The following is a 24,091-nucleotide window of genomic DNA, read 5'->3' as shown; positions in this document are numbered from 1 at the left end:
TGGACATCTAAACTGTCAGTAATCAATTAATATTACAATTTCAAACGCAACAATTTCGTGTATGCAGAATATAGATTTTTCAATTTTACATTTTCTTCGTTTCAATTTCAAATTTTCGTCCTCAAATATCCAGTCACCGATGATTCTGTACCATGATAGTTATCACGGTGCGTATAAGTCATTCATAACTTGGCATATTTGACATAAAAATTCAGACATTGGACAGATTTGTTTTATAAAAACGATCAATCCTGAATTTCTCGATGTTTTATTATTGGTTCAGCAGTATCGCATATTTTTCATTATCGTCATTTTTTCCACTTTACAAATTTCTTTCTACTTTTGAATTTAAGTAATCGATCAATTGGTTTCGTGGTCTTTCGACGTTCGAACACCCTTCACCCGCGGAAACGCATGATTTAATTTTCAAAGTACGTCAGTCGTTGTCTGGCCTCGAACGAGCCTGCGAGCCAAACGATGCGTTGGAAATTCGCAAGCTTGCAATCTCCGGGTGGTTATATGCACGGTCTGCATGTGCTCGCAGGTACCTATACTCCATGGAGAAGGGTGCGCGGTAGTCGAAATCGCCGCGGAGATACAAGCTAGGATTCAGCTTTGATCTATTTCATTCGATCGCACGCTGGAGCCGCACCCGCGATGCAGAAAATGGGAAAAAACGAGGAGAACAAAATCGAGTAATATATAAATCCCACAATATCAAAGCGGGGTTTATATCGCGCCTCGCGATTCTTGATTGGTTATTCCGCTTTACCAGATCCAGATCGTGCCTGCTGACGTTGTGTTTTTCGTATCGACTAAAAGCTTCGCTCCGGACTATCTGCACGACTCTCTCTTTGCCGACAGAAAAGTTCAACGTATTTAAACTGTATTGATTATCCAGTTTCCACAGTTTGTTGTCTGTTTTCAAAACAAATTTACGTATCGCATGGAAATTGGGCTATGGGAAAATGATTAAAAAACAGTAACTATTCACAAAAAGTCCAACTTCTGTTCACCTGATTCATCTGACTTGGCCGCGCATTTTATTTGCCTCGAAATAAAGTTTTCGTCTGGTACTTATCGTCAGATTTAGTTGACTGTAAGAAATTTTTTTCAATCCAATACGATGTTTGATTAATAGTTGCTTGTGTCAGTTAAAAATAAAAGTGGGGGACGAAATGTAGAATGACTTGACGATTGAAGGGGTAGAATATCGAATTTTCAAGCAACCAAAAATCGAATTTACAGAATTTCAAATTACAGAAAGGTCAAGTGCCTGTATATAAAAGTCATCAGGCTGAAGTTAGGAATGTTAACGAGAGGAAACCTCGGGCTGAAAAATCATCATTACTGAGCAATATAAAAATGACCTTTAACGACCTTGTTTTTTCAAAATTGAACTATATTTTGTTTACAACGGTTAGCTAAATCTCAGACATTCCTAAAAATTCGAAGTAGCGATTTTTCTTAAACACGCATCGTTACAGTAACGTTACTAACTTCACCCTCGTGAATAGTCAAAGTGTGAACAAGCCGAGTATAGGAAGCCAGAACATAGAACCGTTAGAATGAATGAGAACGTGCGGCAATCCGAAACACGTAATTTTCACAGATCTGATGATTTTATATTTTGGTTTTCTGCACTTTGTCGTCAAATAGATATTCACATCATTAAAAGTTCGGCACTGCGAACCTTTCCTTCTACGACCGTTCCACTTTTTACCCCCCGGAAAAAATCGTCGTTAAATCGAGTGACGAACGCAATAAAACATATAAATCTTTCAGTTCCAATCAAACCTTTCTTCCCATCAAATATCGTTCACAATCAATCGAATCCAGTTATCAGAACCTTCTCTATTTTCCTATTACCACAGATATATAGCATCTTGTTTCCACTTGCCTGTTCAAGAGGACCATTTTCAATATCAGACGGGTCCTATTATTCTCAATCTCGACCGGGTCTCTCCCTTCGTCATAGTCAAGGGAACACGAAAGCCTGGGTTCAAGGCACTTAGGTACTCGCTTGCAGCCGCTTTGAGTCAACGAAGAGACGGAGCTTTCGGCGGTCCGCTAATATTTCCGAAATCTGACGACGACGCAACCCTTTTACTAGCACCGCGTCCCTTTTTCCGCGAGCTCATAAGTAGATTTCCGAACGAATACTCGCCTCCCTTTTTCCGTTCGGCCGATAGAAAATCACGCGGGACTATTGACCGATATTTCGCTGATATTTTCGCAATCTATTTCACAATTTTTTTCATTATTGTATTATTTTACATTGTCTTATTAATAACTTTATCCGTACGAAAAGCCTCTTCGTCAATCAGGCAGTCAACTTTTTTGCTTTAGTTTTACCGTGAGATGTAATTCGGCTGTAATGATAGAAAAATATTCAGACCATGTTCTTAAGCCAGAGAGAAATTATTTAGCGGCAAAAAAAGCACGATTGAACTTGCGAATCCTGTGAAATATTTGTCGAGTAGCGATCTCGGAACGTCTCGCTTATTATTTTATAAAGCAGCTTCTGCAGTCAAGGACTCTCTTCATCCTCTGATTAGACAACTTGCCGTGTTTAAAATCCTTTGCGAAAGGGAGATGTTCACGACTTACTTTCTCATCGTATACTTGAGCCAGGATTTGTACGGCTTCCGCAGCTGTACGAGATTCTATTCTCTGAAGGAGGACGAGGCTCTCACCGATTGTTACAAGTTAACGTTAATTCAGTCCTACATACAAATTCTTACTCAAAAATTCATGCCAGGATATCGATTAGCGTCAGGATTGAAATTAAGCTGGTATTTGATGCAGTTCACTTCCATGCTGTGACGGATGACGAATGTTTTATACGTTAAAAAGATTGACAAGATTTAGAAAAAAAAAATATGTACACAAAAAGCCACTTTACTATTAGGAAAAAAGGTTTGAATTAGGCCACGAACGTTTGCAGTCTGCTGTGATTTTGCATAAATTTCGACAAAGGAAGGTTGGTTTTGTGCCTAGAACTTGGGCGCGTGAAATTTCGTTATTTCAGCGTATCTATTCGATCCGAGACATTCGAGGAGGGCAAACGTATAAATAAAATCGAAGCCCAGGTCGCACCCATCCTCCGGAGTATACAAAGTTGGTGATAGTTGACGAAATGAAAGTGGTGACATTCGAAGCCATGGTTAAAAGGTTCTCGTGACAGGCGGCAGTAAGTAATGAATCGTATACCTACTTTGCTAGGAACCGCCCGCCCGCGACCTCGCGTGCACGAAATATGAAGTGAAAGAAAAAAAGAGGAAAGGAAAAAGAAACCGAGAGGGATAAAAAGAGGGAGGGAAAAAGCACACGCGTAATGTAAAATGCGGGATTAGAAAAAGGGAAAATCTTTACGCACACCGACTCGGCGCTGGGGGATCACCGCGTTTGTATTTTCTTCGGCTCTTAATTCCATTCGTTTCTCCGTTTAAACCAAAGCGTCACGTACGAATCAGGGGCCAAATTATAAGTCATGTATGCCGCACCTGCAAGCACGTACCGCTTAAATTAGCGATTATATTAAAGTCCGGGTTTCCGGTTTACTTTTGTTTTCGGCTCACGTGACGCGGATTACAAGCCAAAGCGACGGCTGCTGATCCTCGGTCAAATTTCGCTTTTTTTTCCCCTTTTTTCCATCCACTTATGCCACATATTTACGGTATCATTCGTTCCGATAAAGGGGAAAAGCGCCGAAACCATCTTTGCAGCGTTTTTTATCGATCAAATTACGAGAGAGAGAGAGAGAGAGAGAGAGAGAGAGAGAGAGAGAGAGTTGAAATAATTTTCTCGTTTACTTGTACCCAAGGAACAGAACTGAGAGAATATTTCTATAAAAAATGCGAGCCTTTTCCCGCATTTATTGATATCGGGCGGATATTACTGCGACCGCATCAGGTTACCGAAATAATTTTTCTTATTACATTTCACGACACGTCTGCACAAGGATTATCATAAGGTGTGGATATCCGAGTCCGCACCTTCGGTCCTTCATCTTCCTTGTTTCATCCCTACCTACCAGATGTTTTCTTTTTTCGCCTCTCTCTCTCTCTCCCTCCTTTCTCTCTCTCCTTCTCTCTTTGCCGCTTTTTCTCATTTTCTCTCATATCCGCCATCAGTGCCAGGCGCGATTTCTTCGAATCACTTTGGCTGATCTGTTGAGCAAAAAATGCGGATCACTTTTTTCCGCAGGTATTTCCGTTCGACGATCGGAAGCCGCCTTGGATATATCCTTCTACCGGTGGTCGCGTCACGTTCTACGCCTTGATTCGAAACTGCAACGAATCAACGAGCCCTGTGTTTATTCTCGTGTTCACTTCAACAAACATGATCGCAGAATGCCGAATCGCGATGGAATCTGTTGCTTATACAAGTTTTACCGCACACGGTAGCTGCCCGCCACCCTCGACAATGTTTTTCTTTTTCACTATTTCTGTTTTCCAAACGGACGATAACGCTGAATTTCTGCACAATTTTACCACGCGTTGTTTGTCTGTGGTAAAACGTTGTTCAATGTGTAAAAAGTCAACTTTAAATCGCAAAACCGTCGTTCTCTAATTCTGTTTCCATCTCGCTTTGGATTCGCGCTGAATTTGCTTGGACGTTGAACGACATTTAAAAACATTGAATTACCAATTCGATTGTAAACACGTCGTGTACTACCGACTGACTTTCCGACAATTCAGCCAAACTGTCGGACCTCCGAGCGATTTGTCGATGCACTTTCGACCTGTTTTCGATTAATTGAGGCTCGAAACAGCGCCGATAAACGTTTAATAAAACGGATGCGGATTTTCGGTGTTCCGTAAATGTCCTACAAAAATTGTTAGGTCAATTTCAATTATAAGAAATTAGAAACAGTGTCGAATCAATTGATTGAAAATCGCATTCGCGATTGGAAAACGCGAGTTATAGGAATTTACAAAACTTTCTGTGATCGAAAAGAATCTCATCATACACTGAGAAAAATTTCATTTGTTACAGTAACTAGAAGAATTCAGTAAAACAGGTGTCGTTAAAAATACAGTTTGAATATTGTTGGAATGACGAAAAACGAGGTACGCGTATCTATTTTGCGCTATCGTCGATCCTTTTTTGGTAATTGCGACGGAAAATAAATTTGTGAGGTTTACTCTACTTTTTTTAGTTCAATAAGGCTTTAACGTCAATTTATCGTTGCACAAGCATTAAATTTTCGCGACAGTTGCAAGAAAACATAGTAACAGTGGTCATAACGAGAAAGAATACTAAGAGATACTAGACTTTCTGGTAAGAGCTGGAAAACTAATCTTCATTTTGTACCTAAAAGTATATTTTTCGATTTTGGTAAAAAATGAAAATAGTTAAGGACTGAACGGTAAGCGGAACTAAAAATTTCTCTCAGTGTAGATCCGACTGTAACATTTTGTTACAGTATTATTGCTACAATAGTTTCTAACTGATAGAGAATGACAGAGTATTGATATAATTCAGGAAATAATAGCCGGTGGCAATTGAGTGGCCTCGAATTTAACGGACGCGAATAGATACGAAGCAATAAATACACGCGGCAACTGTAACGATAACAAAAGATGAAAGATAATAGACACACGGAGAGTGATACATATATGTATAGTGTATACGTATATCGAATAAAACGGTGGTTTAGCCCCGATATACCAGCACTCGTACGATCATTGGTCAAATCGAGAGCGATTCGTCGATGCCAATATTAGGCAAGTCGGTGAGATATTTTGCGCTATCAAATATATACCATCGTTTATTCCAGTATATGGACTCTGAATGTGATTTGTATTTCGAGAGTAGTTCAGAAGTCCATATATTGTGAGTATTTTCCGCTTTATGTGAGGAATGTGTACGATTTTTTCGATACTTGAGACGGTTCAACGACGGTGAAGTTCCGTTGATCCTCGGACAGTTTTATATTTGCGCCAGTGGTTGATAATTGAACGAATAGTTTAGACTAGTGATAAAATTTATATCACGACGAAACGATTTTGGTAAAGAAAATGGCGGAAGAATATCGTTTTCCTGAAGTTATTAATCAGTGAGCTTTTTTGCAATACAAATATACATTGTCTCAGTTCTTTCTTTTTCCACAAGAAAAAGATTATCGCGTGCTTCTGGAAAAATTTGGCTCAATTCAATTTCGAGCTTTAGTTTTTGAATCTATTTTTGATATTCTTTTTTTTTCGTTTGATTAATTTGTTCACTTGACTTCACATCTGATGAATTATCGTATATTCGGAGATCGAAATTTTCCCGAGCTTGGAATAAAAATGTCTCAGTTTAGTTGACAAACGGCTCAGCTGAAGACGGAATTCGATATTTTTAATATCCGTAATGTGTCGTTCCCTGTAATATCCCTCGGATATTGTTAAACTCTGTGAAAGCACTAAGGATATTTCGCAATCTGAGCAAACTAAAAATAGGTCTAGCCGATCTGAGCTGTCACATCAAACTGACAAACTGACTATACGACTTTCACTTGGTGCTCGAACGATTTGAAGAACAATTTTATGATAAATTGTATGGAACCTATATCGAAGTCAATTATCCTTGAAATATGTTCCTCTTCTCATTTTCGACGTTTATTCCACCTAAAAATTTTACTACCTTCTCAGACGCGTCGGTATAATTTCTTGTCCCATTCTCTGTATGACGTTAATTTGACAAGCAGATAAATTCCGACAGAATTACCTCAGCTCAACATTTCATGTACAGTTAAACTTGCAGTCAAGATATTCGTACACTTTCCAACTTCTGCATGGTGCAGGTATCTTCACACTACACGAATACGTGGATTTGACTTCTATCATTTTGCGTGACACTGATCGCATGGGAATAAAACGCTGTAGAGTGGCTATTTTATTTTCCTTGCCGTATCTGCCGTAAGTTCACGATGGAAGGAAATTTTCTTTTCCCGAGGATATGAGGCGCGCATAAGAGTTTGTATTCATCCGTGTGACCTCGTATCACCCTCTCAGATTACCTGTCTTATCTCGGTCCGCGTTCACCGGCTTGTCCGGCGAGATAATCGTTACTCTTCCAAATCCGAGCCGCCTTCGATCCAATTCCGAATTTGGAGAAGTAAGCGTTCAAGTGCTTGGCGCTTACATTTTGAGAAATAATTATGCATATTCGCTACTATGACAAGACAAATCCGGGTATTTTATTCCGTGAATAAAGTAAGAATGGTGATTTCGATTTCCCTGTTTAAAAATCACCTACAGATCGTAATCGCACTATCGACCAGTGCAATTATTAGAATTGAATTTCGAAGGGATTCTTTACGGTCGCGAAGAAATGATAAGAATTCAGAAGACGTAACGTTCTTTGGAGGTAATTAAAGGTCGGCGACAGGGGGTCGAATTGGGAGCCTCCAATTTCTTAAAGGCAATTCAATGAAAGGCTTTTGACGAGGCGAAGGAGCGATGGTCAGTCGATCCTTTCACGTTGCGTTGGTAACCATTACAGCATTATTCTACGTCGGACGAGCCGATCAAAGAGCTTGTTTCGATATATTGCACCGTCTTCTCAAGCTTACAGAGAACGAGCTTCTCTCCCTCTGATAAGAAGGGTGAGAGAAATTCTCTACGCTTCATTGACATTCGGTTTACCTTTGCAATAATCGATGCGCTGTTGAGCTAGGCAAAGAAGACTTCTTTTACTTTCGATTCAACATCGTCCTAGTTATAGAAAATTCATTTGCAGATGCTCATTTTGTTTAATCAAGTTTTATTTTGTGATCTGACAGGCTTTCGCGATAAAGATCTATATTCGTGAATAGAAACCCTTTTTCATATGGTTAAACATATCGCACTGAGAAAAATTTCATTCGCTGTAGTAACTAGAAAAATTCAGCAAAACAGGTATCGTTGAAAAAAACTGTTTGAATATCCTTGGAATTACGAAAAACGAGGTACGTCTAACCATTTTGCGCTATTGTCGATCTTTTTTTGGTAGAATTTTACTTAAATAAGCCTTTAAGATCAATTTATTGTCGCACAAGCATTACATTTTCGCAACAGTTGCACGAAAATATAGCAACAGTGATCGTAATGAGAAAGAATAGTAACGGATACTAGTTTTTCTGGTAACAGCTAGAAAACTAATTTTCATTTTGTACCTCGAACTATATTTTTCGATTGTGGTAAAAAATGAAAATAGTAGAGGACTGAGCGGTAACCGGAACTGAAAATTTCTCTCACTACGGCTATATTGTATTATTTTTTACGCTTGAAAGAAACGAGTCTGATATATTCTACACAATCAGGGAAGTGTTTCACTGTTAGAAAGAGAAAATATTATGGTTGAAAAATGCAGAGAAATTCAACCTGAACAAGCGAACCATTATTGTGAAATTTGACGGTACGAATGTGGATGAATATGAATAATTTGGAAACGATGCACTGATTTTCGTAGAATTTTGTTTTGTTTTACGATTGTACGATTTCCGTGGAATATTAACGAGCTGCTTCTTCTTCGTGTCTACAGATGCAGCGAGCGGTCTTACTGCTATGCTGGCTACCGTTGCTCCATCATTGCCAAGCCGTCAATCCAGGTAATTCTATTTTACACACTTACGCAACATAGCTAATTTTTGATTTTATTTTTTTCCATAAATCCAACGTCTAAAAAAGCTTAAAGTTATGCGGAATATTACTCAGTTGTTTAAGCTGTGCTGGCGCAACCCAAGATGCGCAATGTTTTACAAAAAATCACATTTTCAATGTCACTTAATTTCACCACAGTTTTACAATCGTCGACGAAAATATTTCCAGTGATACGAATAATTTTTTTAATTAAGTGGCCCAAATATCGTGAGAGTCGAAAATTGGCCCCAAGTTTTGAATTTACTAAACTAATCACAAAATTTAATATGATATCTTAGACGTCAGTAAAGACAAATACATGCCACTGAAAACCGACCCGCTTCACATTCGCGTTGATTTGGGAAATCGATTTCGTGACCGTGAATTTTTGCCGTCTTTTGTTTCCGATACATTTGTCGCGAAACGAGCTTTGAATTAGACCATCACGAGCCAGTTGAGACGGAAATTTTGAGTCAGATTATATCATAGCCTCGATCATAACAATGATTTCACTCGGAAATTATAGAGTGTTCGTATTGTGATCCATGTATCAGATTCTTATTGATTATCGTTTTGCATTTCATTTATAATCGATTCGAAAATTTTTGAAAAAACACTCAGATATGCTCAGTCGTCGGAAATGTGATTTCATGTACGACACTGCCAGACTAATCGGTTTTCGATGATTTATAAACTCTGAAGTTTCTCGTATATTATATTCACGCGTATAATATCTGACTACGACATTGTTCAGTTGTGAGTACTTTATACGCTAATTATTTTCTGTTATTGTTGTAACATACAACTTATACACAGGACTTGGGATGTTATTTAATAATAAGATGACACAGTATTTTACGTAATTGGTGACAAGTGTTTATTCACATAATTTTTAATGTTAATAATTGAAAAAAAAAAAAAATTATGTCACAATTTTTGCTGAGACTGACCCCCGTAAGGGCTGAAAGGTGAGGGTAGAAGTAATTGCTGCTCTTTGCAGCAAATAACTCATACACATCATCTTCAATAAAGTTGAATAAAAAATAAGTCAATAAATAGATAAACCGAAGAAATTCCCAGCATGGTTAAAACGAGCGTGTAATCCTTGTCCCAGATTTGATGTCAGATCCATATTCAAATAATGGTAGAGGAAATATTGGATCTGCGTTGGTATTCTCAGTATTTCCGTGATTCACAGGTTGACAAGCGCTTCGATCAATGGCTTTCCATCTAAAGAACGAACTCAGTCTATAATATTTTGGTGATAGTTTCAGGTACTTGCAAAACTGTCGTGCGGTTGCGATTTCTGCACAGAACTTTTTAGGACACGAATTTTACAGAGATTACCAGTCAGAAACAGTCGAGCTTTCCGAAACTCTTCATCGTCAAGCAATTCGGAATTTGCGTAATCTATGGAACAGCAATTGAAATATCAATTCCGAACTACAATTTATCGCACTTTTTGTAATCAAGCGGTGAAGTACCAAATCACTAGAATATCAATGATTTGCTATATTTGTAGTAATGGTTTTTAGAGATGCCAGTAGTAATTTAACGTGTTATCAGTATTTCTCAATTGGATAATAATCGCGTACTATGTTAAATTGGTGTTGCTTATAATGCGGATGTGATATGAGTAGCTAATTGAATGATCAATTTTCTATATTGCTATCTTCCTAAATTGACGTCTGAATAATAAAGGTATCGTGGCAAAAATTCAAATAATCATTCGGTTTTAATAGTGGCATTTCTCCGATGCGGCGATTCAAGAGTGTTGGCTGAATTTTAAAAATATAAAACAATACAGAGGTACTTTTTTAAATCTGTGACAAATTATTTGATAGTTCTGGAGGTTCGATGTTGAATTTCTTTTTTTCACAACAAAAATCAGAATTCGGACGAAAAAATTTACGAGTAAAATTTTTTGAATTAGATTGCCCATGCTGGGTTGAAAATAAGTATAACTCGACTCAATACTCAACCAAAAATGGTCTGGACTACGAATCATAGATTCTCATAATGCTGCCAACCCTAACCCTATCCTAACATAACTGTTCAGCCTACTTTTGATCTCGTTGCGTAACATAATAAATGACCATAATTCAAAAATATTTACCGCCAGAAGAGTTGCCGCCTGCACACAATTGAATGTATACACTTGCGATAACGAGGAATACGATTAACTTCGACATTTTGAGGTATTGTTGGTATGTGCCAAACTGATGGATTTGGTGTAAAATCTTCTCCTTATATACCATCTTGAATCGCGCAACGCCTGTTTAGCTATAACATTGTTTATGATGTTTATTGATTTATCAAGGCTGAAAAAAGTTTGCACTTTGCAGTATTATTTTCCCCCAAAGATAAATATGTACGTAAATCATAAATGTGACAATCGCAAGAGAATACGGCATGTTTCACTAGATTTGTGAAATTTCACTATGAATTTTTTAGCCACTCCTATGATGGCAGAAAGGATCCTAATTTTCAAGTGTGGTAAGGATTTGAGGTCAGCCAAATGGGTTTCAACAAAGTTTATAGCAGTTTATAAAGTAAAGAAAAGGCTCTCAACAATAATTATCTATTTGAAACACTGAGAGAAGGAAAAATGGGCGATGGAGATCGATCAGTAGGAGAATGACCGAAGGCGAGGGTAGCTGGAAGGGAGCTGTGTTATTTTAGGGAGTCCAAGGGGGGTACAAATTGGGGAGTATTGCTCGGCACAGCCTCCACGCACTTGGCAAGGAATTTTTTCACAGTCATCGAAGGACTGCGATACATATGTATCTCGTAGTGTGTAAAAAATTGAGAGACAGGTATTTGTTTTTTCATCTGCTACGCTATGACAAATCCCTCACGGACATGACCTATCGATGTTTGAAATGAATTTCGAATGAGAAAGTGCAAGATGTCAAAAATGAATGAATAGGAAATTATGCATGTCGAAAATTAACTCGAATTGCGCGTTTCATAGGCCAAATTCCATTGCTATAAACGCTTTGTGACTTTTTAGTAGTTTTCAGAGGTTGCAACAGCAGCTGAATTATTTTTCGTTCATCTTCGAAGTAAACAATAATGTACGATATTGATAGACGTCTACTTATTTTTCCTTCAATCACGTTTATTATTTTCATTATTTTATACCATTCCTTGTTATTTAACTGTCATTTCACAGTGTCTCCGCTGTATTTCCGCTGTAATATTCCAACAATTTTTTGTATGCACATCAGTCTTCAGTGTTTTTAGTCCAATTTTACGGAGGACGGGTGATTAGTACGGAGCTTCCATGAAGATGGAGATTTCAGTACATAAGTATATTTCAAATCTATTCTTAGGATACATTTCTCACATGAAAATGAACAAAACAATTCCCAACAACATAGGTCGAAATAAATATATTTACAGAGTCACCGGTAATGACGTCATATATTTATATCACAATGTTTTACAATTAACAGAGCCAAAGGTTTAATCATGCTTCATTTGATTATGTTACAAGTGACATCAATAGCTACGGGCGTTAATTTTATTTTCGGCTCCTGGAATCACGCAAGTGGAATTGTACGCGCGAATTTGACTGTGCTTTTACACTCACATTGTGTCGTATATAGCACTAGGAGAATCACTACAAAGATTTCCGTAAAGAAAAAATATTACATTGACAGAAAGTGAAGCGTCCGTAAATTACGTAATCGATTTTTAAGAGTTTGTGAATCCTCGCTTTTGTCATCTTCCGTCAGCTCAAGAAGTAGAGAATGCTTAAAACTTTAATTGATTATTAACTCAAAATTTTTACTGAAAAATTGAATATAAAATAGCCTATACATCACTTCTGGAACATTTGAAAAAAAGTTTCATCAAAATCCGTCACATAAATTTTAAGTTCAATCCGTACAAACATACATACATACATATATACATAGAATTTTATATATTAGCATAGATGTCAGTGCGATGCAACTCGAAAAAATAGTCACCACCGAAGTCTTCGCCAGATAGCGCTCTGAACGTTACCCCCAAAACAGATGTATATTTATATCCGTCTAAAATCGCGGAAATACTCCTTCATTCCAATAAACAAATGAAGAATGATCAAACCGTTAGCTCTATTAAATATAACACATCGTGATATGTATGTTGTAATATAAATATATCATGTCATATCACCTGTGACTCTGTAAATATACTCATTTCGACTCATGTGAATAGGACTTTTTTTTGCTTCATTTTCATATGAGAAATCTATTCTAGGAATAACTTATCAAATTTTCATCATTTATGAAATTACAATTTTGCTGCAATGCAGTCCCTGTTTTCAGGTGGGGCTCTGAAACATTTTCATACTTTCCTAGATGTTTCTGAATTTTTTTTAAATTTGACAAAATAGGCACTCTGGAAACGGTGTAACACCTCAGACACGGGTGATTGGGAAAATTTGAAAGAAATCAGAGCTGTTTTTAGACCAGTGCTTTCACAAAAACAAAAGATAAAAAATAAAAAAACACTTGGATTGAATAGAAGATATCGATTTCCGATCTTGATCGATACTTTGCGGAACGCCCTATACATATGTGCGAGATACACTAACTGCACACATATCGATACGCATCCAAATTGACATTTTTCAGATAAACAACTGTCAGCTATTTGATATTTTCTGACACATCGAGATGTATAGTCGTCATCTGTCACAGACAGTTAAAATGTACCGGAATAAACATAAACAAACCATCCGCAACTTGAATAAATGAAAAGTTTCGAGGTTCACAAATAGCAGCTAAGATATAAACGTAGGTGTTCTCGGAACCTGGTTGACTACTCGAGTATTGTAAAGATCCATAACGACGGGACGCTGGCGATGGTAGAAAGTTTTCTTGTCATGGGGTATTAGTTGAAGAGATTGTAATGCACAGGTCCAGAAGCCACAGTAGCTGAACACACCGGGACACCATGACCCTCACTGACAGATTTCAGACTTCAACTTAAGATATCTACTATCCAAATTTTCGCATTAAAATATTAAAAATGTAAAAAGTTATTGTATTTAAAGCAGAGCTATTTTTGAAAATGTAAAAAAATTCACTAACGTTGATTGAAGTGAAAACAAATCGAATGTTTCGATAGACGCCTATCCTCCGGCTCCACGCCTTTCCCAATACTCCAACGATAAGCGTCCCTTGAGTACTTTTTCTCAGAGCTGAATTCCGTTGCGAAAAGGAAATATAAATCACACGTTACAACTGCAAACAGCGACAGCAAGAAAGTTCAACATGGCCGTGAAACTTTTTTTCAATCTTTACTATCCGAGCAACGTCATGACTCAGGTTTTAGAAGGACCTCGAGTATGGTACTATTGTTCGTAATGTAGGGTCAAACAGGTAGGGTGATAAATTGCGCGGTTAAGATTTGTCAAACAAAGAAGTGGGAAATCCCGCCGTCTTGACTCTGACACATTTGTCGCAAAACGAGCTACTGACTAACCCATCACGGGCTGGTTGTGATACCAAACTTGAATCGGAGCATTACAGCCTCACGGTAATGATTTCACTCGCAAATTATAAAGTGTGCGCACCGTAACCCATGTATTAGATTCCGATTAATCAGTATTTTGCACACCGTCTATAATCGATTCAAAAACTTTTGGATAAGACAGCATATTTTGAGCGTGTTCGTGCGAATGACAACCACACTATAATTTCGGGCTCTGATTCTACACCGTGTGTCAGACGTACGGATAAGTGATATTGTAAACTAGTGTCGTTACAGCGCTCGCCTTGGATCACGCTGCGTTCACAAGAGTGGTCTAACCACTCGCATGAACTTGGCCATTACGAGTGCGATTCTGTGTACGACACTGCGAGACTAATCGGTTTTCGATTATTTATAACCTCTGAGGTTTCTCGTGTATCGAAATCACGCATAGATCTGGCTGTGACAATGTTCGCTTGTAAGTAATCTTACACGTTAATTATTTTTCTGTTATTGTTGTAACACATAACTTGCACACTAGACTGGGAATGTTGTTTGATGATATAAGGACGTAATTTTTGCTACATAACTGGTGACAAGTGTTTATTCGCATACTATTTCATGTAATTTGAGGAAAAAATTTAAAATGTTACAATTTTTGTTGAGACTGGTCCCCGTGAAGGCTGAAAGGTGATGGTAAAAATGATTGCTGCTCTTCACAGCAAATAATATATGCACATCATCTTTAATTAGATCGATCGAAAAATGAATCAATAAATAGACAATTCAAAGAAATTTCAAGCACGCTTAAAACAGATATGCAATCCTTGTCCCAGATTCGCTGTCAGCGCCACACTCAAATAATGACACAGGAAATGTTGGATCTGCGTTGGAATTCTCAGTGTTTCCGAAACTCATCGAGTGTTGACAGCATTTACAATAGCCGGGGTGGCTTAGCATGCGGCTCCCGCTCCACAGGCATCTCCAGCTTCATCTGGAATTCCACCTGAAAAACGAACTCAGACTGTAATATTTTGAAATTTTACACAGACTGCCACCCAGAAACATTCGAGTGTTCTGAAACCTGTTACCATCAAGAAATTCAGAATTTGTGTAATTAAGACAAACTATTGGAAGGAAATTTCTCACAATTTTTCTTCGTGCTTGTTGACATTTGAACAAACTTTATGAATTTTTGGGAAACGAAATGTTGAACACAACCCAAAGCATACTGCCTGACAGGCAATTATATAAAGAAAAGTATGAACAGGATATTTCAAAAAGCACTACATCGATCCTGCTCAGATTTTCACAGCATCTTCAGCTTAACTATCCGTACCGCGTAAACTAAGATAACCATGATTGCTTTGGTATTTTTCGTTTCACGAAAGAAAATTGAAATTCGCATTTGCTTGACGTTTGTTTACCGTGTAAAATAAAAAATACCAAAGCAATTATGAATATTGCAGTTCACGGGATAGGTATGAGTAAAGGAGAAATGCTTTCAAAATTTGAGCAGAATCAGTCTGGTGCTTTTTGAGATGTTATGTTTCGACTATTTTTTTTACATTCGTTCCTATCGAGCAGCTTACATTTGCTTATATCCAATATTTCGTCCCCAAAAATTCAGAAGGTTTGGTCATATGTCAATGAATATGATGTGAAAATTATGAGTAATTTCATTTTAATGGTTTGTCTGAAAAACAGATCCAAAAAACGTTTGAAAAAGCAGATTTCACACTCAACAACCCCCGTAACAGAACAGCAATTGAAATATTAATTTTATACTGCATTTCCATTTTCTTTTTAATTGTGAAATACCAATGGCGTGTAACATTACATTACCTAACGCAGTACCACGTCACTGGAATATCAATGGCTTCCTAATATTGTGGTAATGGTTTTTAATGGAGATGCAAGTAGTGACTGAACGTGTTATCAGTGCTTCTTAATTGAATAATAATCGCGTTTTATTTTAAAGTGGTGTTATTTTTAATCTGGATGTGATATGACTGCTATATTAATCAATTGTCTTATTGCTGTGTTTCTAAATTGACGACTGAATGACGAACATATTGTGATGATCATTCAACTGACTATCCGGTTTTAATAATGGCATTGAAAAGTGTTGTTAATTGCAATCCTTTCTAAGCATTCTTATTTCTGCGCCTAAGCTTAGCAAAATTTGAAAAACATTGAACACTTTCAAGGTACTCGTTAAAACGTGTAGTGAATTATTCGATAGTTCTGGAGATTGGACATTTTTTTCTATCATAAATATCCGAATTGGGACGAGAAATTTGAGGTTGAAATTTTTCGATTGAATTGTCGATGGTAGTTGACAAATAAGTATAACTTGACTCAATACTCAGTCAGAAATGGTCTAGACTATGAATCATAGATTCTCATGGTGCTGCCAATCCTAACCCTAGCCTAACATAACTATTCACCCTACTTTTGACGTCGTTGCGTAACATTGGCGTCACTATCACAATTCAAAAATATCGACTGCCGAACGATAAGATGAGACATTTACGATAAGAATTGTTACGTTACCTTGAGCAGAAACGGCCATTGCATACAAGTGCATGCATACACTGGCGATAACGAGGTATACGATTAACTTCGACATTTTGAGGTAATGTTGCTGAGTGGCGAACTGATGGATCTGGTGGAGAATTTCCTCCTTATATACCATATTGAAGTGCGCAACGCCGGTTTAGCCATAACATTGCTTATTGACTTGGCACGCCTGAAAAAATTTTGCATTTTGCGGTCCTCAATAAACACATGAAAAAATTATAAGAAATGAGTCATTCTCAATAAACATATGTCAAAATTATAACATATGAGTCATTCTCGACGCAAGAGAATTCGGCATGTTTGATGAAATATTAAAAAGCATTTCAATTTTAAAGCTTGATGGAGATTTGGGGTCGGTGAAATAGGTTTCAAAAAAGTTTGCGGCAGTTGATGAAGTATAGGAAAAGCTATGGTACAAATTTATGTGATGACTGTCAACAATAATTAGTCATATAAATCAGCTGGAGAAGGAAAGGTGGGTTACGACGATGGATTAAGAGAAGGATAACTAAAAGCGAGGCTGTTTGGAAGGGTGCTGTGTTATTTTAGAGGGTCCGAGGGCCACGTGGAGATGATGCGCTGTGGTGGGAGAAGCGGCTCCCAAAGCACCGGAAAGGGATGAATCACTTGGTAGAATAACTTTTTTCAGGAATGTTCATTTGTCCGAACGATGTCTTATCCGAAAAAGTATATTGAGAATAGTCTGCATTCCGAATGACCGAAGCACAGAATGTGAGGATACGAAAAAACAAAAGTTCCTAAATTAAAAACTTAGAGCGGCTAATACTTCGAACAGCTGCAAAACCAAAGAAATTAGTTGTTGGCAATCTATGTTTAAAAGCAGCATAATTACGATCTGCAAAACGCAAAATACGGTTGCCACAGTTATGTATAGTAATGTATACTTATGCTGGATGGCACTAGACACCGTTCATTGGATACGGGAGGCGTTGCAGAGAAATATATGGGCTTCCGACGTCATCCAACCTTCCAGCATTTTGGCCATTCTGTCTTTCGCGAGTTTCGGAATTTCGACCTTTCAAGACTTTCTTCGGTCGTTATTGATAAATTCGGATTCGTAAACATTCGACGAAGACTCAAGTCTGACATTTGTAAAGTCGGCTTTTTGGCTTTCGGTATTATCACAAATCAATATTTTACCGTTCGTAATCTTGGCCGCGTTGAAAAAAATTAATAACTTTATTTTTACAGACGACTTTTTGGTCTTTCGCAGTTTTGCATCTCCTCCCTCGTTTGCCACATTAAAATGACATCTCTTGGAATTGCAATATTACCACGACCCAGCATAGCAAAAGACTTCATAAACGAATAGTTGTGAAGAATTATCGGAGTAAGTCTTGTTTTAAAAATACTTTTTGTCAGTATATTATACTAATAAAACATCATCTCGAAAAGTTTAGTACCAAAATTCATTTCCGGTCATAAAATCGATCACTCGATTCTGTTCAAGAAGATATAGAAAATTAGAATAGATCTCTCATTCACGGGACGGTTTCAACGAAATTTGAGTTAGCAGCCATTGAAAAGTCGTCGCTTCGTTGCCGTGTTGCTCTTCGCCTGTCAATATATTGACAATGACAATAACGTCGTGCAGACGAGTCACCGCTGTCCGCTCTTGACGACTGTTTTGGAGGTTAAAACACCATCCGAGTCATCCTTGTTTGCTCCTCCTTGAGTCAACAGAAGTTGGCAAAATTGGGGCTCTGTTTGGTTTCTCCGACTTTTTACTTCACACGCACCTTGTCCTATCATTTCTCCATCATCACCCAGAATATTGCCGTATTGTTCTTTGTTCACTGCTGAAGTCTCTTCAAAAGTCAACATCAGATTTCTCGAGTATTAAAATAAACGCACAGATGCGTAAGGTAGATCCAATGAAGCCAACGATTACTTTCTAATGGTATGGATAATTTATTGAAGCGGTATAAGCATCGTGACGGCGAAAAATTCGTTAATATCAACAATTGAAATTATTCGTGAATCCTTCGTTCCGTCTGACCTGTAAATCATAGATTGTGATCCTGCTGCCAGTGCCAAGCTTACTCCGACCGAACTGTTCGCTTTACTTTTTATTTCGTTACGTGACACGGAAATAATCATCAAATTTCGAAACTATCCACTGCCAAACGAGAGAAAATTTCCTCCCGAAGAGAATCAATGGTTCCGTGTCGTAGAATCTGGATTTCCAATTGGAATCGTTACGTTACCTAGAGCAGGAGCGGCGATTACAGAAAACTAAATGCATAGTCAGTATAACGATGATTACGATGAACTTTGACATCTTGAAGTGATATTGGTGAGTGCCGAACTGGCGGATCTGGTGAAAAATCTTCTCTCTATATATCTCTCTATACCATCTTGAATCGCTCAACGTCTGTTCATCCATTGCATTGTTTGTTCATTTTGCAAGCCTGAAGAATTTTGAACTGTGAACTTTGCATTCTGCGATATTGCGCAATGAATATAGATCGTTATCATAGATTGAGAATGTTTTTCCCAGACTTCAATAAATACATGCAAGAATCATAAACGAATCAATTGATCTAATGGAATAGGGAATGTTTCACTCGATTTTGTAGCTACTTTCATGACAGCAAAAAGCATCTCAATTTTGAAGTTTGTTGTTAGGGTAACCGTACGAGAAATCGTGAAGGACACTGACCCGGTAGAATCATGTATTTCCATTCCATAATCTTCGGAGCTGTGTTTTCGAATCACATTTTGTCAACGATCCACCGGAATCACGATGCTGTGGATGAACTTTGTGAAATGACGAAGTGGAAAATGCTGCGGTCTCTTGACTCCGACACATTTGTCGCGAAACGAGCTACTAATTTACCTATCAAATGCAGGCTTTGATATCAACTTTTAATCAGATCATTAAAGCCTCACAACATTGATTTTACTCGGAAATTATGGAGCGTGCGTTTCGTAACCCGTGTATCGGATTTCGATCTATCAGTATTTTGAAAGCCAACTATAATAGATTCCAGAACTTTTGGATCAAGCAATATATTTTGAGCTTGTTCGTCTGAATAACAACCACACTATACTTGCCGGCTCTGATTCGACGCCGTCTATCAAACGCACGGATAAGTGATAGTCTAGACTAGCGTCATTACAGCGTTCGCCTTGGATCACGCTGCGTTTACAAGAGTTGTCTAATCACTCAGACGTACTTGGCCATTGCAAATGCAATCCCATGTACGACACTGTCAGACTCATCGGCTTTCGATGATCTACAACCTCCAAGGTTTCTCGTATGTCGAACTCACGCATAGATCTGGCTGCGACATTATTCGGTTGTAAATACTTTACACGTCAATTATTTTCATGTCACGGTTGTAACGTATAACGTGCATCGTCGACTTGGAATAATATTTAGTTATGAGAGGACATAGTTCTTTTCACAGAACTGGTGAAAAATCTTTATTTACATTCTTATTTACATATATTCCGGAAATAACAAAATACACAGTTTTCGCTGAGATTAGCCCCTCAAGGGCTACCTAAAAGGTGAGGATAGAATGATCGCTGGTCTTTAGAATATCAAAAACTTATACACATCATCTTTGATGAAGTTTTACGGGAAATTAATCATTTAGTGAATAAACCGAAGCAATCTTAAACACACTCTGAACGGACGTGCAATCCTTGTTCCATATATGCTGTCAGAGTCATCCTATTTTAAAGGGTCTATGGAGAAAATTCTATTATCTATTCGGTTTTAATGGTCGCATTTCCCTGATGCGGCGACTCTCATTTCCGCGCCTACGCTTAGCAAAATTCGAAAAATTTGAAATACTTTGGAGGTATTCGCTAAAATGTGTCGTGAATTGTTTGGTAGTTCTGAAAGTTGGATATTGAATTTTATGCTACAGCAAAAATGCGAATCGGGGTGAAAATTAGATGAGTGAAATTTTCTGGATTAGATTGGCGATGGTGGGCTGGAAATGAGGATAACTTGACTCATTACGTAACCAAAAAATGGTTTGGATTATAAATCATAGGTTCTAATATTACTGCCAATGCTAACCGTAACCTCACATAACTATTCACCTTACTTTTGATCTCGTTCCGTAACTTAGACATGACTATCATAATTCAAAAATATTTACTGTCAAACGACAAGATAAGACTTTCACGATTAGAATTTTAACGTTACCTTGAGCAGAAACTGCTATTGCATGCAAGTGTGTGCACACACTCGTGATGACGAGGATGACGATGACGAGGTGATGGTGGTGAGTGCCGCACTCATGGATCTGGTAAAAATTGGTCTCCGCTTTCAACATCTTGCTGTGCACAAAGCCGGTTCAGCCATCGTATTGTTTACTTATTCAGCACACCTGACAAAAGTCTGCATTTTTCGGTATTCAAGAAACACATGTGAGAATTACAAATAAGTCATTCTCGACGCAAGAGAATTCGGCATGTTGTACTGGATTTGTGAAATTTGAGTTCGAAGTTTTTCAGCCACTTCTAGGACAGTAGAAAAGCATCTAAATTTGAAGTTTCGTTAGGTAGAGTAATCATTTCAGAAATCGTGAAGGATCTCGACCGAGCAGAATTTATTTCGATTCTGTAATCTTCAGAGTCAAGTCGAAACCAGCTACTAATTAACCCATCACATGCCGGCTGCGGTATCAATTCTGAATCGGATCATTAAAGTCTCTCGATAATGATTTCATTTGGATATTACGGAGTGTGCGTCTCGTGGCCCATATATTGGATTTCTAGCAATCAGTATTTTTCACATTAACTATATTCGATTACAAAACTTTGAAACATATTTTGAGTGTGTTCGTCTGAATAACAACCACATTATGCTTTCTGACTCTGGTTCTACGCCGTGTGTCACGCGTACGAATAGGTCATAGTCCAGACTAGTGTCATTACAGCGCTCGTCTTGGATCATGCTGCGTTCACATGAGTAGTCCAATCACTCCGATGTACTTCGCCATTGCAAATGCGATTCCATGTACAACACTGCCAGACTAATCGGCTTTAGACGATCTAAAACCTCCAAGGTTTCTCGTATATCGAACTCACGCATAGATCTGGCTGCGACATTATTCGGTTATCAGTATTTTTATTGTTGTAACACATAACATGTACACTCAACTTGGAATGTTATTCAATGATAAAAGGACATAGTTTTTTTCGCACAACTGGTGACAAATGTTAATTCACACACTTTTTCATGTACTTTACGGAAAAAAATTATAGATAATCATATTTTTGCTGGGATTAGCCCCCGTAGGGGCTGAAAGATGAGGGAAGGAATGATTTCTTATTTGTACAGCAAAGAACTTATACATATCATCTTTAGTTAAATTTAAAGAAAAATAAATCAACGAATAATCTTCATCAAATTTGTCCCAATTCCGGTCCTTGTTATAACATTTTGCTCATGTCTGGCATTGGTAATGCACTTATATTTAAAGGTGAACCTTGCTTTTCAGTAGCATTTTTCGATCCGCTCGAACCTAAAGAATGAACGTAGTCTGTAATGTTTTGATGATTGTTTCAGATACCTGCAAAAGTGTTACACGGTCGCTTTTTCTGCGTAGATATTCGGAGTACACAACTCTCGCGTAGAATACTACTCAGACACGGTCGAGTATTCCGAAACTCGTTATCGTCCAACAATTCAGAATTTGCGTAGTCAATGGTACAGCATTCGATATATGAATTTTCAACAACGATTGCACTTTTTGTAATTTATCGGTTAAATTCCTGTGTCTTGTGCCATTATACTACCGCAGTATCACATCACTGGAATATCAAAGTTTGGCTATATTTGTGGTAATAAGTTTTAAAGAAGCCGGTAGTAATTTAACGTGTTATCATTGTTTCTTAATTCTCTCCATTGGTATGTTCCTGAATTGATGTCCGAATGATAAACGTATTATAGTGAGACTTCGATTGACTATTCCGTTTCAACAGTGCCATCCCCCAATGCGGTGATTATAAAAGTATTGTTAATTTCAACCCTTTCTCGGCAATCCTAACTCCGCGCCTACACTTGGCGAAAACCGAAAAATATTGTCTGATAAATTATTTGACAGTTCCAGAGGTTGTACGTGAAATTTTTTTCTACAACAAAAATCAGAATTTGTAGGAGAAACGTAAGAGTGAAATCTTCTGATTTGGATGGCCGATAGTGGGTTAGAAACAAGTATAACTTGACTCAATACTCAGTCAGAAATGGTCCAGACTATGGATAATAGATTCTAATAGTGTTGCCAGTGCAAACTCTAGCCTAACATAACTATTTCCCCTACGTTTTATCTCGTCGCGTAACATGGATATAACTAGTAGGTATAATTCGAAGGTATCTACTGCTAAAGAATAAGATGAGATATTTACGATGAGAATTGTTACGTTACCTGAAGCAGAAGCGGCCATTGCATACAAGTGTATGCATACACTCGCGATAACGAGGAATACGATTAACTTCGACATTTTGAGGTAGTGTTGCTGAGTGCCGAACTGATGGATCTGGTGAAAAATTTCCTCCTTATATACCATATTGAAGTGCGCAATACCGGTTTAGCCATAACATTGCTTATTGACTTGGCACGCCTGAAAAACTTCTGCATTTTGCGGTCCTCAATAAACACATGCAAAAATTATAAGAAATGAGTCAATCTCAATAAACACATGTAAAATTATAACAAATGAGTCATTTTCAACTCAAGAGAATTCGCAATGTTGTGCTCGATTTGTGAAATTTAACTTTGAACTTTTGAGTCACTTCAATGACAGCGAAATGCATCTCAATTTTGAGATTTGGTATGGAATGGGGGTCAGGAAAATAGTTTTTAAGAAAATTTGCAGCAGCTCCTGAAGTGTACAAAAAGCTGTCACGCAAATTTGTGTGATAATTGTCAACAATAATTATTAATAAATATGAAATAGTGGAAGAAGGGAAGATGGGTTATGGCGATTGAGGAGGTAGAGGATACTTGGAAACGAGGGTGTTTGGAACGGTGCTGTGTTATTCTAGGGAGTTCAAGGGCCCCGTGGAGTTGTTGAGCTGTGGTGGAGGAGGTGGCTCCCAATGCACCCAGAAGGGATGCATTTTGGGGAGTATTGCTTGGCGCAGCTTGCACGCACTTGGCCAGGGTTTTTTTTCTTCGCAATCATAAAAGGATTGCGAAATCTGACCTTTGATAGGTTGACCCCTCCGATTTTGGTCTGATTCATAAATGTGTATCTTGTAAAACATCTAGAAATAAGAGACACGGGTTTTCATTAGTTATTTTGTACTCGATGTTTTTCTTTTTTGTACCCAAACCTCGTGCGTTTAATTCGGTCGCGGAAGCAGATTGTGTCTGCTCTGGCTACTACTGGGCGAGCAGTTTACCAGACGCGTCAAACAAGCGTCGAGGCGCTCTGCG

The 24,091-nt window shown here is 37.9% G+C and overlaps 1 protein-coding gene and 1 long non-coding RNA gene across 2 annotated transcripts in view; one reads left to right on the top strand and one right to left on the bottom strand.

Moving 5' to 3' along the window:
- Positions 1-24,091, top strand: part of LOC124177767 (suppressor of lurcher protein 1) — a 354,466-nt gene that overhangs the window by 47,370 nt on the left and 283,005 nt on the right. Inside the window, exon 2 of the mRNA XM_046560556.1 lies at positions 8,515-8,581. Within this exon, the coding sequence (XP_046416512.1) occupies positions 8,515-8,581 (67 nt within the window). The remainder of the gene's footprint in view (positions 1-8,514; positions 8,582-24,091) is intronic.
- On the bottom strand, positions 9,473-10,851 carry LOC124177774. The gene is made up of 2 exons (XR_006869663.1): positions 10,729-10,851; positions 9,473-9,842 (listed from the first exon to the last, which is right to left on the bottom strand). It is a non-coding gene; the product is annotated as an uncharacterized LOC124177774 (long non-coding RNA).

Source organism: Neodiprion fabricii, chromosome 1 (assembly GCF_021155785.1).
Source record: "Neodiprion fabricii isolate iyNeoFabr1 chromosome 1, iyNeoFabr1.1, whole genome shotgun sequence".
Taxonomy (NCBI): domain Eukaryota; kingdom Metazoa; phylum Arthropoda; class Insecta; order Hymenoptera; family Diprionidae; genus Neodiprion; species Neodiprion fabricii.
Note: the sequence above shows the minus strand (reverse complement) of the source record. Positions and strands in the feature narration are given on the sequence as shown.